Source organism: Vombatus ursinus, unplaced genomic scaffold (genome assembly GCF_900497805.2).
Source record: "Vombatus ursinus unplaced genomic scaffold, bare-nosed wombat genome assembly UNPS02014782.1, whole genome shotgun sequence".
Lineage (NCBI taxonomy): Eukaryota > Metazoa > Chordata > Mammalia > Diprotodontia > Vombatidae > Vombatus > Vombatus ursinus.
This window is the reverse complement of record NW_020954560.1, coordinates 6,735,910-6,748,742: the sequence shown is the minus strand read 5'-3', so window position 1 is coordinate 6,748,742 and position 12,833 is coordinate 6,735,910. Positions and strand designations below refer to the sequence as shown.

Below are 12,833 nucleotides of genomic sequence, written 5' to 3'. Positions count from 1 at the left end.
AGGTCCTCAAGTACGGTCCTTTGACTGAATCCAAACTTCCTGTGAAGTTTGGCCACACTTGAGGTCCTAGCGGGCCATATGTGGCCTCGAGGCTGCAGGTTCCCCACCCTGGCGCCAAGCATTATTCCTCAGATATACACTAACTTGTGTTCATTTGTCCTCTACCGCCTAAGTTAGACCCTGACCACACTGACCAGGACCTCTACCCTGTAAACTGGAAGGCTCCATGTCCACAGCCCGATTCCCCAAGCTCCAAAGGAAAACCACTTTTTATTACTTTGGAGCTGAAGTTTCTTCACATGGTAAACGGCATGCTTTGTTTTACCATGTTCCCTCTCCCATTCAGGAGGCTGTGAGAAGCTGAGACAAAAAACTCTTCCTACCTTTGGCAGGGGGTGTTTCCTTCCCTGTGCAAGGATGCAATTTTACTCTCTTCTTTCCTCTCTTGGAATCAAAAATATCCTGTATTTTCAACACAAGCTGAAATCCCAAACAGAAAAGTATAGGTTATAAGTAGCAGCCACAGGCACCAAAACCCTGAGCTTTGTTGGAGTATCTTGCTCTCAAAGGCGATTCTCTTGTTCTAGGGGTGGGAGGTTTTTAAACTCTTTAAATAAAAACTAAAGTTATGCCCTTTGGTTAACTGTCCCATGATAGGGATGCCATTTTAACTGACAGTGATTAACTGTAGTTTGGAGTGCTGATCTCATTCGGGCAATGAAAGTAGAGGAGAGGGAGCTTGTTTCCAGGAGAGGTCCCTTGGAGGCCCTTCCAGGATCCCATGTCCCAGCATGTCAGTGAATCTGGTTAGTGCAGCTACATCTGAAGTGGGCTTTACTATCATGGAACTCAAGTTTCCTCTTGCCCCAAGTAGGAAGTGAAACATTCATTTACTTGGCAGGCAGGGTGGGGCTCAGTTATTTCTGTTCCCACCAATACTGTGCAAAGAAGAGCATAATCATACGTTGTCATTGCTTGCCAAACTGAACTCTCTACCCCTTTTGTCTAAGAAACATTACGAGGCTATTTACAGATATATCCAACACCATCATGAATACAAAAGGCCTTCATCCAATGCTCTTTCCTGAAGAATAAGAAGAGTCTAAGATGCATTTTTTATTTTGCTTCTTAAGGGCTGCCTCAAAAGTTGGTGAGTTCCCTGTCATGGGAGATACTTTCTACCAAGTTTCCCATCAGCTGGAAATAGAGTGAAGGCAAAGCTGTAGCTAGCCAAGCCTCCTCTGGTGCATATTCAGTTGTCCAAGGCAAGGGGAAAGTGGGATGATGGGTAGGAGAGAGAAGGCAAAATGATGTGGGCACAGTCCCACTGAAGGTAGCCTGAACCCCACTTATGCCCCACCTATAGTTGTGCTGGAAGGAGGTAACCTGTCCCCACCTATGTCCACAGGGCTAGCCGTGCCCCTTGCCTCTGGAGAATCACAGGGCAAGATGTGAAGAAATTGTCTGCCAAGGGGAGGAAGCATATTTCTCCCATCCCCTCCCCCTCCCCCGCCCCCATCAGTGTCCTGGGACACAGCCCCATTCATCCCATGCTAATTATGGCTCTGATAGCAGGCATATAGCAGGTGCCACACTGGACTAGATGCCTTCTGAGGACACATCTAAAGTCTGGGATTCCATGAACATATTGTGTTGTTTTCATTAGAATTATAGAATCTTAAGATTCCAAAGCAAACTTAGGAGTCATCCAGTCTAACCCTTACCTGAAACACAAATGTTCTTACACCATACTGGACAGCCATCTTGCCACAGCTTGAGTACCCTGGCACGGGACTCATGCTTCATTTATTATTTTAATCAATCTCAAGAGAATGCAGCCCTGCCCATTCATTGTCAAAACTCTTGCCTAACTGCTTCTCCGCATTATCTGGGCGTGTCTTAGAATTAGGGACCTGGCCCAGTTAAATTCTTTCTAAGCTTTTGGGAGGAGTTGGAAAAGGGGTGTGAAGTTTGCTGAGGAGGAGCAGGATGGGGGAGAAGGAAGAAGGAAGCAGAGACAACTAATTGACACCTTTATAAGAGAAATTTATTTTTTAAAAGTTCCTCATTAATCAAATGTTCTTTTATTCTTCATTATAGATTAGATTATGAGATCCTTGAGGGTAGGGGCTGTCTTCTGCCTCTTTTTGTATCCCCAGTGCTAAGTACAGTGTTTGGCCCATAGCAGGCACTTAGTAAATGTTTACTGACTGACATTATAAATCCATATTTGATATATTTAATACTAAGAATTTGTGCTATTGAGAGCATTAAGTAAAAGTTCAGCCTCAAAATTGCTTGAGAAATATGCTAGTTGGCTTTTTTGGGGTATTTTTCATGTTTCTGTAGCAATCTTGGCAATTGGAAAGCTGTTGAATCATTTCAGAAAAAGAAAATAGCTTACGCTTCCAATACGCATAATGTTCCCACATTTTTGGATTAGTCTGATTTTCTAAAATTTTTATTTTAGTGGATATTCACAGTAAAAGCAAAAAGTTGCTGTTCTTAAACCTCACTATAAAAACAGCTACCACCACCACCACCAAATAGTAAATTCATCGAAAAAACAGGTAGTATAGTAGAAAGGGCACTCGGCTGGAGTCAGAAGACCTGGGTTCAAATCCTGACTTTGCCACTTACTAGCCATGTGATCTAGAACTTGTTTTCTTATCTGAAAAATGGGGAAAATAATACTTGTACTCCATGCTTCACAGGGATCTGTGCAGATCAGTCTAAAATGGGCGTTCTTCACTTGGGATCAGTGTACTTTAAAAATGTCTATTTTGACAACTGTATTTCAATATAATTGGTTTCCTTTGTAAAAATCCTCTGTATTTTGTATTATTCATCAAAAAAAAAACATTCTTCTGATAAGCGGTCCAGAGGTTGCATCAGACCATCAAAACAAAAAAAGTCTTAAGAACCTCCGCTTGAAAACCTTAAGAGTAACACGAGTAGTTCACATTTACAGGGCTCTTGAATAGTCACAAAACCTTTGCTCACAAAACACCATACATACACAGCACAAGTATTATTTATCCCCATTTTACAAATGAGGAAACCGAGGCTCCTAGAAACAAAGAGACTTGCTCCTGGTCACACAACTAGGGATTATAGGAGTCAGGGTTAAAACCCACATCCCTCTTGACTTCAAGTCCTGTACCTATCACCCTATTATTTGATCACACTCTCAAGCCTCATAAAGGACTTAGAAAGAAAAACATATTTAAAAAGCTGAAAGACCAACATGGAAGTCATCAAAGGCTGTTAAGGTGTTAAGTGTGAATTAATAATAATAGTAATAATAATGAACATTCCTATCTTGGATAAATAATGTCTAAAGAACAAGGCCTGCTGGTACAGGGTTAAAAAAAGAAGAATAAAAGAAGCATAATGATTATTTACAAGCATTTGAGGGAGAAGAGCTACTTTATTTTTGTACCAAAGTAAAAAAGAGGAAATTAGATAATAAAAATTAAAATTCAGGTTAAAAAGCTGGGAAGAGGAACCCCTGCCCACCTTTATGAAAGGAGAATGTGCTTGTTAGAATATTCTCCCTAAGATATGATGGAAACCATATTGCTCTACATGCTTGAACTAATAAACACTACAAAGCACTAGGAAATTTATTGCAGCAAATAATTCCATCCAGGCCGCCCTCCGATCCACAGCAAGGAAGAGAAAGGAAGGGTGGGGAAGAGGCATATGGACTAGATCAGTTATTTTCAAACTATGAGGCCAGTTTCTCTTCCAGGGAAGGCTCCAGTCAACACACCAAATGCTATTCTTGTGGAATGCTGTTCCTAAGAACGCTCCAAAGTCAAAATCTCTATTACACATGGAGCTTCTTGAAAGGATTCAGTCTCCAGGCAGGGCTTCAGGTAGGACTATTAACCATCCACTCTTGCCAACCTGTGAACACATTTGTCACCATTTTTTTCATTCCTACCTTTTCAAGAAAGTTTTCTGGTTAGGCCAAAGGAAAGAATGAGCCTATTCCTTTCCAGGCAGAGTGAAACTTGGTAACTGTGAGTAGTTAACTTTAAAGCACAATATAAATGTCACTGTCTTAATTATTTTTACTTATTAGGGGGTCAACTGGGAGCAGTGTAGAAGAGCATAAGAACCTAATAGGACTAGGAATTCTCTCTAAATTCTACAAGCCAACAAGGTGAAGCTGAAACGCTTTCATACGTGAGGATTTCTATTCTTCATCTGGTGAACACATGGTTGGTGCCTCTGGGTTGCGTATGAGGCCACTTTGTTATCTCAGCATGGTGAACGCAACAGGCAAAGATGCTTGTAGGGTTCCTGGCACTCTTATTAAAGCCCTCAATTTACAAATATTTCTCAACACTTAAACAAGGGTGAAGAGCTCAAGAGAATATTTACTAAAAAAAAAAAAAAAGACCCAAACCCCTTCCCAATTCTTTGGGATTCTCTGAACCCAGTGTGTCCTTAACTCTTTCACAGACTAAGGAGGGAGTGGCAGGAAACATCAGAAGAATTACGGCAATTAGGAAACAAGATCATTCCCACTGAGCCAATCTTGGGTCACTGAGCCAAGAAACAGCTGTTATTTTTTTTTTGAACATTAAAGTCAGCAACATAGATGAATGTGCTAAATGACTTTCTAGAAAAGTCAGGGATATTTTAGTTTTTTTAGGTCACTCACAGATCCCTCCTCAAAATCATGTTTTTTGATCATTGAAGGAAGTATTTCATTTCAATTAGAGGTTAATGGAAATGAAGATCTAATTTTTTTTTCATCCAAGTTCACAGACCACCTGAAATTGATCCACAGACCCTTTAGAGGTCCATGGACCCCAAGTTAAGAACTCCTGAACTAGAATTAGCTCACAGAGAATTAAGAAAACAAGCAAGTATTAAAGTGATTGGAATTCTGAGGCACTACATGGCTGTATAACAAAAGCTTTAATTACAAATTTCAAAAGCATTTAGAAATTCAAAGTGTTTATAAAATAGAATGACTTCCTATCACTTCCTATATAAAAATATTTGTCCCATTGGTAACCTCTACCTTGTTAGCCTTTCTTTTAAGAGGGCCGCTGGGAGCTTGGGCCTTATCACTGATATGCCTAGTGCCAGTATTTAAGATACCAGCAAGGCTAGTCTAAAAGACTTAACAGCCACCATTCACCAACCTTCCTCCTTTAAGAAGAAAACATTTTCTCTAGCCCAACCTTGTCCAGTTATCACCAGCTCCAAAAGAATAAACTTTAAAAAAACAAACAAACCAAACTCTGCCTTCCTTTCCTCTAAGTGAAATGTGCATTGTTGTAGCTATATTGATTAAAGGCGTAAAAAGCCATCCTCACTTGAGGGATAGCAAAAGAAACTAACAGCACAGGAGCTAAATAAAGGCAGATTGATATGTTTCTAATATGTGAGACTCCAAACTTGAGATATGAGACTTTGGAAAGGCCTCTGATTTTTATATAAACTGAGGTAATTAGAAGGAAAATCTGAGATTTAAATCATCGAAAATAATCCAGATCTGCCAAATACATAAATTTGCAGCTTGGCCAAAAGCCACTTATTTGACTGGAATCTCCAGCCTTGGCTTCAGGAGGTCAGCTCTAACCCACTCTTCATTTTCAGAGTAAAGTGTGTTTAATTTTGCTCTTTCATAGAACAATGCTGAAGTGTTCAAGAAGAAGGAAGGTATTAGAATCCTCCTTACCCTTGGGAGGTTTTTTCTTTTCCTGTTTGCAACTTCTCCAGCTCGAAATACTTTCCACTCTGTTAAAGTGACAGGCAGAGTCGTGTCTTTCGTGCGCTTTGAATGTAAATAAGCTTGTGAATTCTTCAGCTCCATAGTCTTACGATAGAGGAATGGAGGTTTTGGAGGAAGCTAAAGAAAGGGAAGAAAGTTCACTGGCAAAGGGCATAAAATTTGAGTATCCTCCATATGCCTAAAGGATTCCATAAAATGTTATCCAGTCCTCTTTAAAATTTTCCAAAGCAACAATTCCAGTCTTTCTTGGTCAAAAGAATCATAGTGTTTTGTAACTCTTAGGAAGTCTCCCTCACTTCTAATTGAGATCCCTCCTACAGCAATTTAAGTATATTTCCAAAGAACCAGGTCTCATGGTCATACATATTGATGAAGACTCTTCTAATCCTTTTGTTTGGATTAAAGAGATGGCTCTAGGGCAGCTAGATGGTGCAGTGCATAGAGCTCTGGCCTTGGAGTCAGGAGGACCTGAGTTCAAATTTGACCTCAGACACATGGTGATTACTAGCCATGTGACCCTGGGCAAGTCACTTAAGCCCCATTGCCTCAACCAAAAAAATAATAATAATAATAATAATAATAATAAAGAGATGGCTCTAATGTTTCTTACTAGTAGTCAATCCAACCAAATGTTGTCACATACCTTGGGTGGCTTAAACATATTTTTAGAGGGTGGCAACTTCCATGTTGAAGGAGCCCTCCACAAAGGTATAGGTGTTACTTTGATATCCTCATATGGATTCTCTTTGGCAGGATCTTGAAAAAAACATGCAAAAAATTACAGAAAATAGTAGTTAAAAGAAAGCAGAGTCACCACAGCTAGCAAAGGCGGTATCAATCCACTGGATGTATGCAAAGATCTCTTATTCTATCCTGCTGAAGGGATCTGGGTTTATAATCCAAGCAATCCCACTCAACCCTACAAGTTACCCAGGAAGGAACACTTACAGATAAGGGTATACTGGTAAATATTTAAGAACCAGCTTTGAAAGCTAGTAGTAGAAATGGCAACCAGCTTCACGAGCTGGTTGTAACATTTATTGGCATACCCTTTGTCCACAGGTGTTCACTCCTTTGCAGCTTATAGGGTTGAGTGAGGTTGCTTACACATATAAGCAACATTATACATATACACATGTGTGTATGTATATATGATGCATCATATATACACATATGTATTACATATAATACACATTTACACACACATATATGCACAAGCACACACAGAGCACATTTTAAAGTTTAATCTGCATTATTAACATTTTCTCCATCACTTTCTTAAGTTTTAAATCAACAAAACAATAAATCAAGCCATGATTTGTAGTGTTTGCCAATTTCCAAGTGCTCAATGCTCACACTGAAAATTTAACAACTGGCTCTTCAAGGCTGAAATTGGCTTTTAGGGGCTGATTCTGAGCTGGCTCCAGCATACCCCTGCTACTGATAAATGTAAATAAGATACTGTACAAAGTTTATCAACATTCTATATGGACAGCCTACTAAGGCAGCTGTAAAAATCCAGTACAGAGGTGGAAAAATTATATTTGGGAGGTTCAGATTTTTTTTCCTTTAGGGCAAGGAGTGACTGATTGGGAAAGAAATCACCACCCCTACAGTTAAGGGCTTTGCCAAATTCATACTTATTAAATGTAACCAGACAGATTGTAGATACCTACATATGATATCCTCATAGATATTGTCCTCTGACTGTGTGTAATAAAGTGCTGGGCCAGAGCTTCCTCCAAGTTCTTCATGGATCTTGGGTGAGTTCCGATTCCGAAAGTGCTGGATATCTTCAAACTCAAAGGATTTCCTAAAGAAGACATATTTTCCAATTTTTTTTTTTTTTTGCTCAAATCCCACCCTCTGTCAGTATGGTAAAGATCAAAGAAAGGATAAAATTAATAGAATCAAATTTGATAGCAAAAGTGTTTTCATTAGCAGACAGCTATGTGTGACAGAATAAGCTAGCTATGTACTTTGGACATATTGTGGAAAACTTTTTTTAAACTTTCAAAAAATTTTATGCAATAAATTTCATTTTTTAAAAAGAATGGTCCAAACCACAGTAAAAAAAAAAATTGGAATTAAGTTCTGCATGTTCCACAGAGTGAGCTCAAGTATGTGCTTCAGCTGTACCTTTTTAAAAGCCCAGAGCTGCTAACCTGTGCTGCTGTTCCCAAGCTAGTACATCAGCTAGTTCCTGTCCTTCCACTTTTTCCTGTTCTACTTATTTTTCTCTCTCTCAGGTAATTCAGTGCCAATGTATTCAGAATAAGACTGTAATCAAAAGAAGGAAAATGGTACTGAGCCTGTTGTGAAGAAGAAAAAGGAGTTCCACTACTCTGCAAATACTAAATCAAAATTCAGCAACACAGAGCTTCTAGACTGGAAGAGATGTCAGAGGCCATCCAGTTCAACCCATAACACTTGTAATTACTTATAAAATGACTTGAGACAAACCTTTTAGACCTCCTTCTAATTTTTCCACCATATTTCTTTGTTTCAAGACCCGGAGCAGGGGGTACCGGGGGCTCTACAAACAGTTTATCCAGTGGCTGCTTTTCACAGTACTCTCTTCTACAGTTACTCTCTTTAAGTGGCATACCATCTGATTCGGATAAATATCTGAATGTTCTACGAGGCTTTGGCAGAGGGTTTATAGAAGATCCAGCTTCTTGTCCCTCAGGATCAGAGTAAACATTTTCTAAACTCTTGGCCATTCCATTTGGCCTATCCAGAACTCTGAAAGTCAGTTCTTTTGCTGGAGAGCCACAGCTTTCTAAGGACAAATTCAAGACTTTATCTGGAGGAAGTGCTTCCATTTTCTTCCATAATACTCTTGAGGTATAAAAGTTTCCAGGAGGCAACGTATTCTCTGGATTCAAAACATCATCTTTCCAGCTTTCAATTTGTTTGATCTGAGGACACACCATGTTGGTTTCGGCTTCGTTGTTAAATAAACTTGAATCATATTCACGCCTCTCATTTTCATCCTCACTGTGATCACAGCTTTTGACCTTTTCTTCCCTCAGATCCAGCCCCAGATTTGGAGAGTTAATAGGTTCCAACTTTTTACTCTTTTCCACAGAAGCAGCTGTCGTCTTAGAAAAAACATCACGATGACAGTTATATCTCACTCCAAAGTCCTTCAGCTGCTGGTGTTCTGGATTCGATCCACCATTAGTCCTTCCTTCCCACTGAGAGATCTTTTGCTTGATGTTCTTACAATGGCTTCTTGACAGTGTATGGACAGCCGGACGGGAAAAGCCAAGCTCCATATTCCCTGTTGGGCGCATGTCAACTGACTGAATTTTTATAAAGGCTTCATTGCGAGAACTGTTACAGGGCTGTTATCCTCTTTCTCTTCAGTTGTAATCCCCATGAATGTATTATTTCCATTTCATCTGCAACCTGAAATGGCTTTAAAAAATTCTTTTGTAGAAAAATGCCAAGAGCTTGATCGGAAACAGTCCTATTCAAAAGAAAAGGAAAAAAAATAAAATGTAAAACCAAAAAAAAGGATTTTAAATCCCAATTTTAACTACTTTGGTAGTTGAGTATCCTCATTAAAATCCTACTATGATACCTCCTCATGGATAGAGGTAACCTCTCACTGGTTCTGTACCAGCATATCCTACCAAGTTAGAAATGCCTCCAGTTCAGACCTGACCACCCATGGTCAACCACGTCTCCTCCCCCAGGTCCAGCTTTAAGTCCAGAGAGATCAATCATAAGAAGGTGTGCTGATAGCAAGCAAATTATTTTGGCCATGGCAATTCATAAAGACCATCTGCTATGCTAAAGCAATGGAAGGAGCAGACATACTGATAAAATCACAGATCTTTGGAAATATTGAAGCACACAGCCCCAAATAGCATACTTGTATTGCATATGTAAAAATGTCCTGATTGCCTGTGAAATACTACAACCCCTAAAAGGTATCCCTTGAAAGAGGGTGCCAACAGTATTATGAGAACCTTACCTTTGACATTTCCCAGCATGACAAATGTAGATCAGCATTAATTAAAACAAAAGACCTTGTAACTCACGCTTTTATAATAATCTATTCTCCACTGTTTTATTCTACACTTATTGTACATCACTGCTTATTTACTTCTGCTATATTTTCCCCTTGTGTAATTCCATAAGGGCAGGAACATGTCTTATCTTTGCATCTCTCTCAGAGCCTAGCATAGTGCTTTGCATCTGTATAAAGGGTTGTTGAATAAATAAAATTTTAATTTCCTGAAGCAGGGCAGCACTGCTGCTTTTTTTTTTTTTTTAAAGAAGCTGGTCATAAAAGTCCACACATTAATTTCATCTATAACTTCTTTTCCTCCTAAAGGCTTTTCATATTATCGTAGATTTGGGACGAAAAGGAGCCTTAGAAGTCATCTTGACTAAAACCTTCATTTTACACAGAACGTAACAAAACCCAGAGGTTAAATGACTTATGTGGCAGAGCCAGCCGCACCTGTCACACCCCGAAAAGAAAAAGAAAAAAAAAGATGTATAAAAATACATCTTAGTGAGTGAAAGGTTGGGGAAGGAAGGAAACAAGCATTTATTAAGCACCAACTATGTGCCAGGTGATGTGCTAAGCACTTTATGGATATCATCTCACTTGATCTTCACAACAACCCTGTGAAATAGGTGCAATTATTATCTCCCTTTCACAGATGAGGAAACTGAGGCAGACAGAAGTTAGGTAATAATAGTTAATAATAGCTAACATTTAAATAGCACTTACTACGTACTAGGCACTCAGCTAAGCACTTAACAAATATTATCTTGTTTGATCCTCACAACAACCTTGGGAGGTGAGTACTATTTTTATTCCCCTTTTACAAGTGAGGAAACTGAAGCAAAAAGAGGTTACGTGACTTTCCAAGCATGGTGATACTAGTGACAGACTCCCAGGTCTTCCTGACTCCAGGCCTATTACTCTGTTCATTGGGCATGGTTGCCCATGAGGAGAGTCAAATGAAGCAGGACAATCTAGGAGAAAGATCATTGTTCTGAGCATCATCAGGAGTTTTGGTTTCTACACTTGCTAGCGGTGTGGCCCTGGGCAAATCACACAACCTCTTGGAGCTTCAGTTTCTTCATCTGTAAAATGGATGCAACGATACTACTTGTGTCTCCAACCTCTGTAAATCCTTAAGTACTACATAAATTATAAATGTCAGTTCTTATTTTATGAAAATAACTTAGCTTGGAGGGTCTTGTCAAGTGCTTTTTGGGATTTCTCCATTTCATCTTCTGCAATGGCTGTTGGTATATCACCCTTTCCACCATTTCCCTTCCCCAAGTGACTATTTATGTGTCTGTGTCCTTATTGCCCTTCCTGCCCCCTCCCCAGTAGAACATAAGTTTCTTGAGGGAAAGTGCTGTTTTCATTTCTGCTTTTATATTCCCAATACCTGGTACACAATAGGCACTTAATAAGTGCTTGTTGACTTGAATTGAAACTACATAAATGGAAGGTATGTAACCAGACGAGTAAGGAGCCAGTTTAGAAGTGGGCTCACAGGCTGCCCCTCCCTTTTCCCCTTCTGTGTTAAGATCACTCTAATCCACCATGAAGTTTTATTTCCATCTTGCCACCAGAGTGACACATACAGAGCTGAAGATCCCAGTGCCCATGAACAGTCTTTCTGTGCCCCAAACCTGAACTTCTCACCACACTGCTGCCGCGCCCGTGACCCAAAACAGCTAACGAGGCAGAAAAGGAATACTTACAGTGGCTGTCTCACATTCCTTCCTTTCACACAGAGGTCTCACTCAGTCAGGCCCATTAGCCACTTCCTCACATGTAGGTTTTGGCTAACAACTTTCCCCTCTTATCCTGAATGGAGACCTGAGCTCACGTTCTACTGTATACGACTTATAAATAGTAATTGACTCAAAACTTCCTGAGCTGTGGGTCATCCTTCCTTGAGCTTTGTCTGTGCGGCCTTGATTAACCGGCAGGAAAGCGTCCTGGCCACCCTTGTCAGTGCAGCTGACCATAATTGATAAAAGAACACAAAAAACCACTTGTCATTGTAGGAGCAGCAAATGCTGATGGGAAGGAATTGTAATCAGCTTTCCTGTATCCCATCCAGGGAAGCCAGTAGGAAAGAAGGCACTTGGCTCAAGGGAAGATGGGATCCCACTAAAAACGAAGCAAAATGAAAACCATGTGGATAAAAGATGGCATGAAACAATCGCACCAGGGCGCAGCGGCTACAGTTCAGCTCCAAAACTCTTTAAGAACGCCCTCCTTTATTCCAGTGTTTTTAGTTGGACTGCTCTTGGAAAGAACATTTTTCTTCACCAATCTTTTGTAGCTGGTGGGCTTTTAATAGCCTGGAAAAAATTTTTAAACAGTCTGAGCCTCAGTTTCCTCATCTGTCAAATGGGAACAATAATGCCTGCCGTATCTGTCTCAAAAGGTTTTTCTAAGGTTGAAATGAGATAAAAGTATCTAAAGCACTTTGCTAACTTTACACTACCGTACATCCACGGATATGTATGTATTTTACCATGGTTGGAACTAGATCGAGTATTTTGGAAAGAGAAAAAGCAAATAAAATGACTCCTTAGGCTGCCCTAAGAGGAAAAGAATTTTAACTTTAAAACAACCAGAAAATAGCACAGTCCAGGCCAATCCCTTAGAAACCAAAATCTGGCTCTTGTAACTTATTTCATATTCACATCTGGGGCCCCAGCAAAACCCTAGAAGAGACAAGTAAATTGTAAATAGTTTTCGGTGTTAGCCTAGTTTATCCCGAGGAGGTCAAGGCAGGGTGTTGCTGAGGATAACGTGCTTGAAGGCAGGGAGACAGGTTCAAATCCCACTTTTGTTAAATAGAGGTTCATCCTTAGAAAGTCATTTAACCCCTACGTGACTCAAGCAGCTCTCTAGGATTTACTGTAGCTACTATGTCTTAAACCCATTCCCATCTGTGTCAAGGGAGAGCGTTTTCTCACAGATTTCCTTCACTTATTCCTGTATTCTCTGGAAATCTTATCGATAAATCTAAGTTGCCTGTACCAATGTGTCATACTGATAGGTTAGTTTTATAAA

At 39.9% G+C, this 12,833-nt stretch overlaps 1 protein-coding gene across 2 annotated transcripts in view; it reads right to left on the bottom strand.

The window, feature by feature from the left end:
- The window catches only part of DENND2C (DENN domain containing 2C), an 84,606-nt gene that overhangs the window by 27,357 nt on the left and 44,416 nt on the right, over positions 1-12,833 (bottom strand). For both annotated transcript variants that reach the window (XM_027866783.1, XM_027866784.1), the window contains exons 2-6: positions 8,222-9,233; positions 7,435-7,571; positions 6,402-6,514; positions 5,705-5,875; positions 384-480 (exon numbers count right to left, since the gene is read on the bottom strand). In XM_027866783.1, coding sequence (XP_027722584.1) covers positions 384-480; positions 5,705-5,875; positions 6,402-6,514; positions 7,435-7,571; positions 8,222-9,057 — 1,354 coding nt within the window. In that variant the 5' untranslated portion in view covers positions 9,058-9,233. The remainder of the gene's footprint in view (positions 1-383; positions 481-5,704; positions 5,876-6,401; positions 6,515-7,434; positions 7,572-8,221; positions 9,234-12,833) is intronic.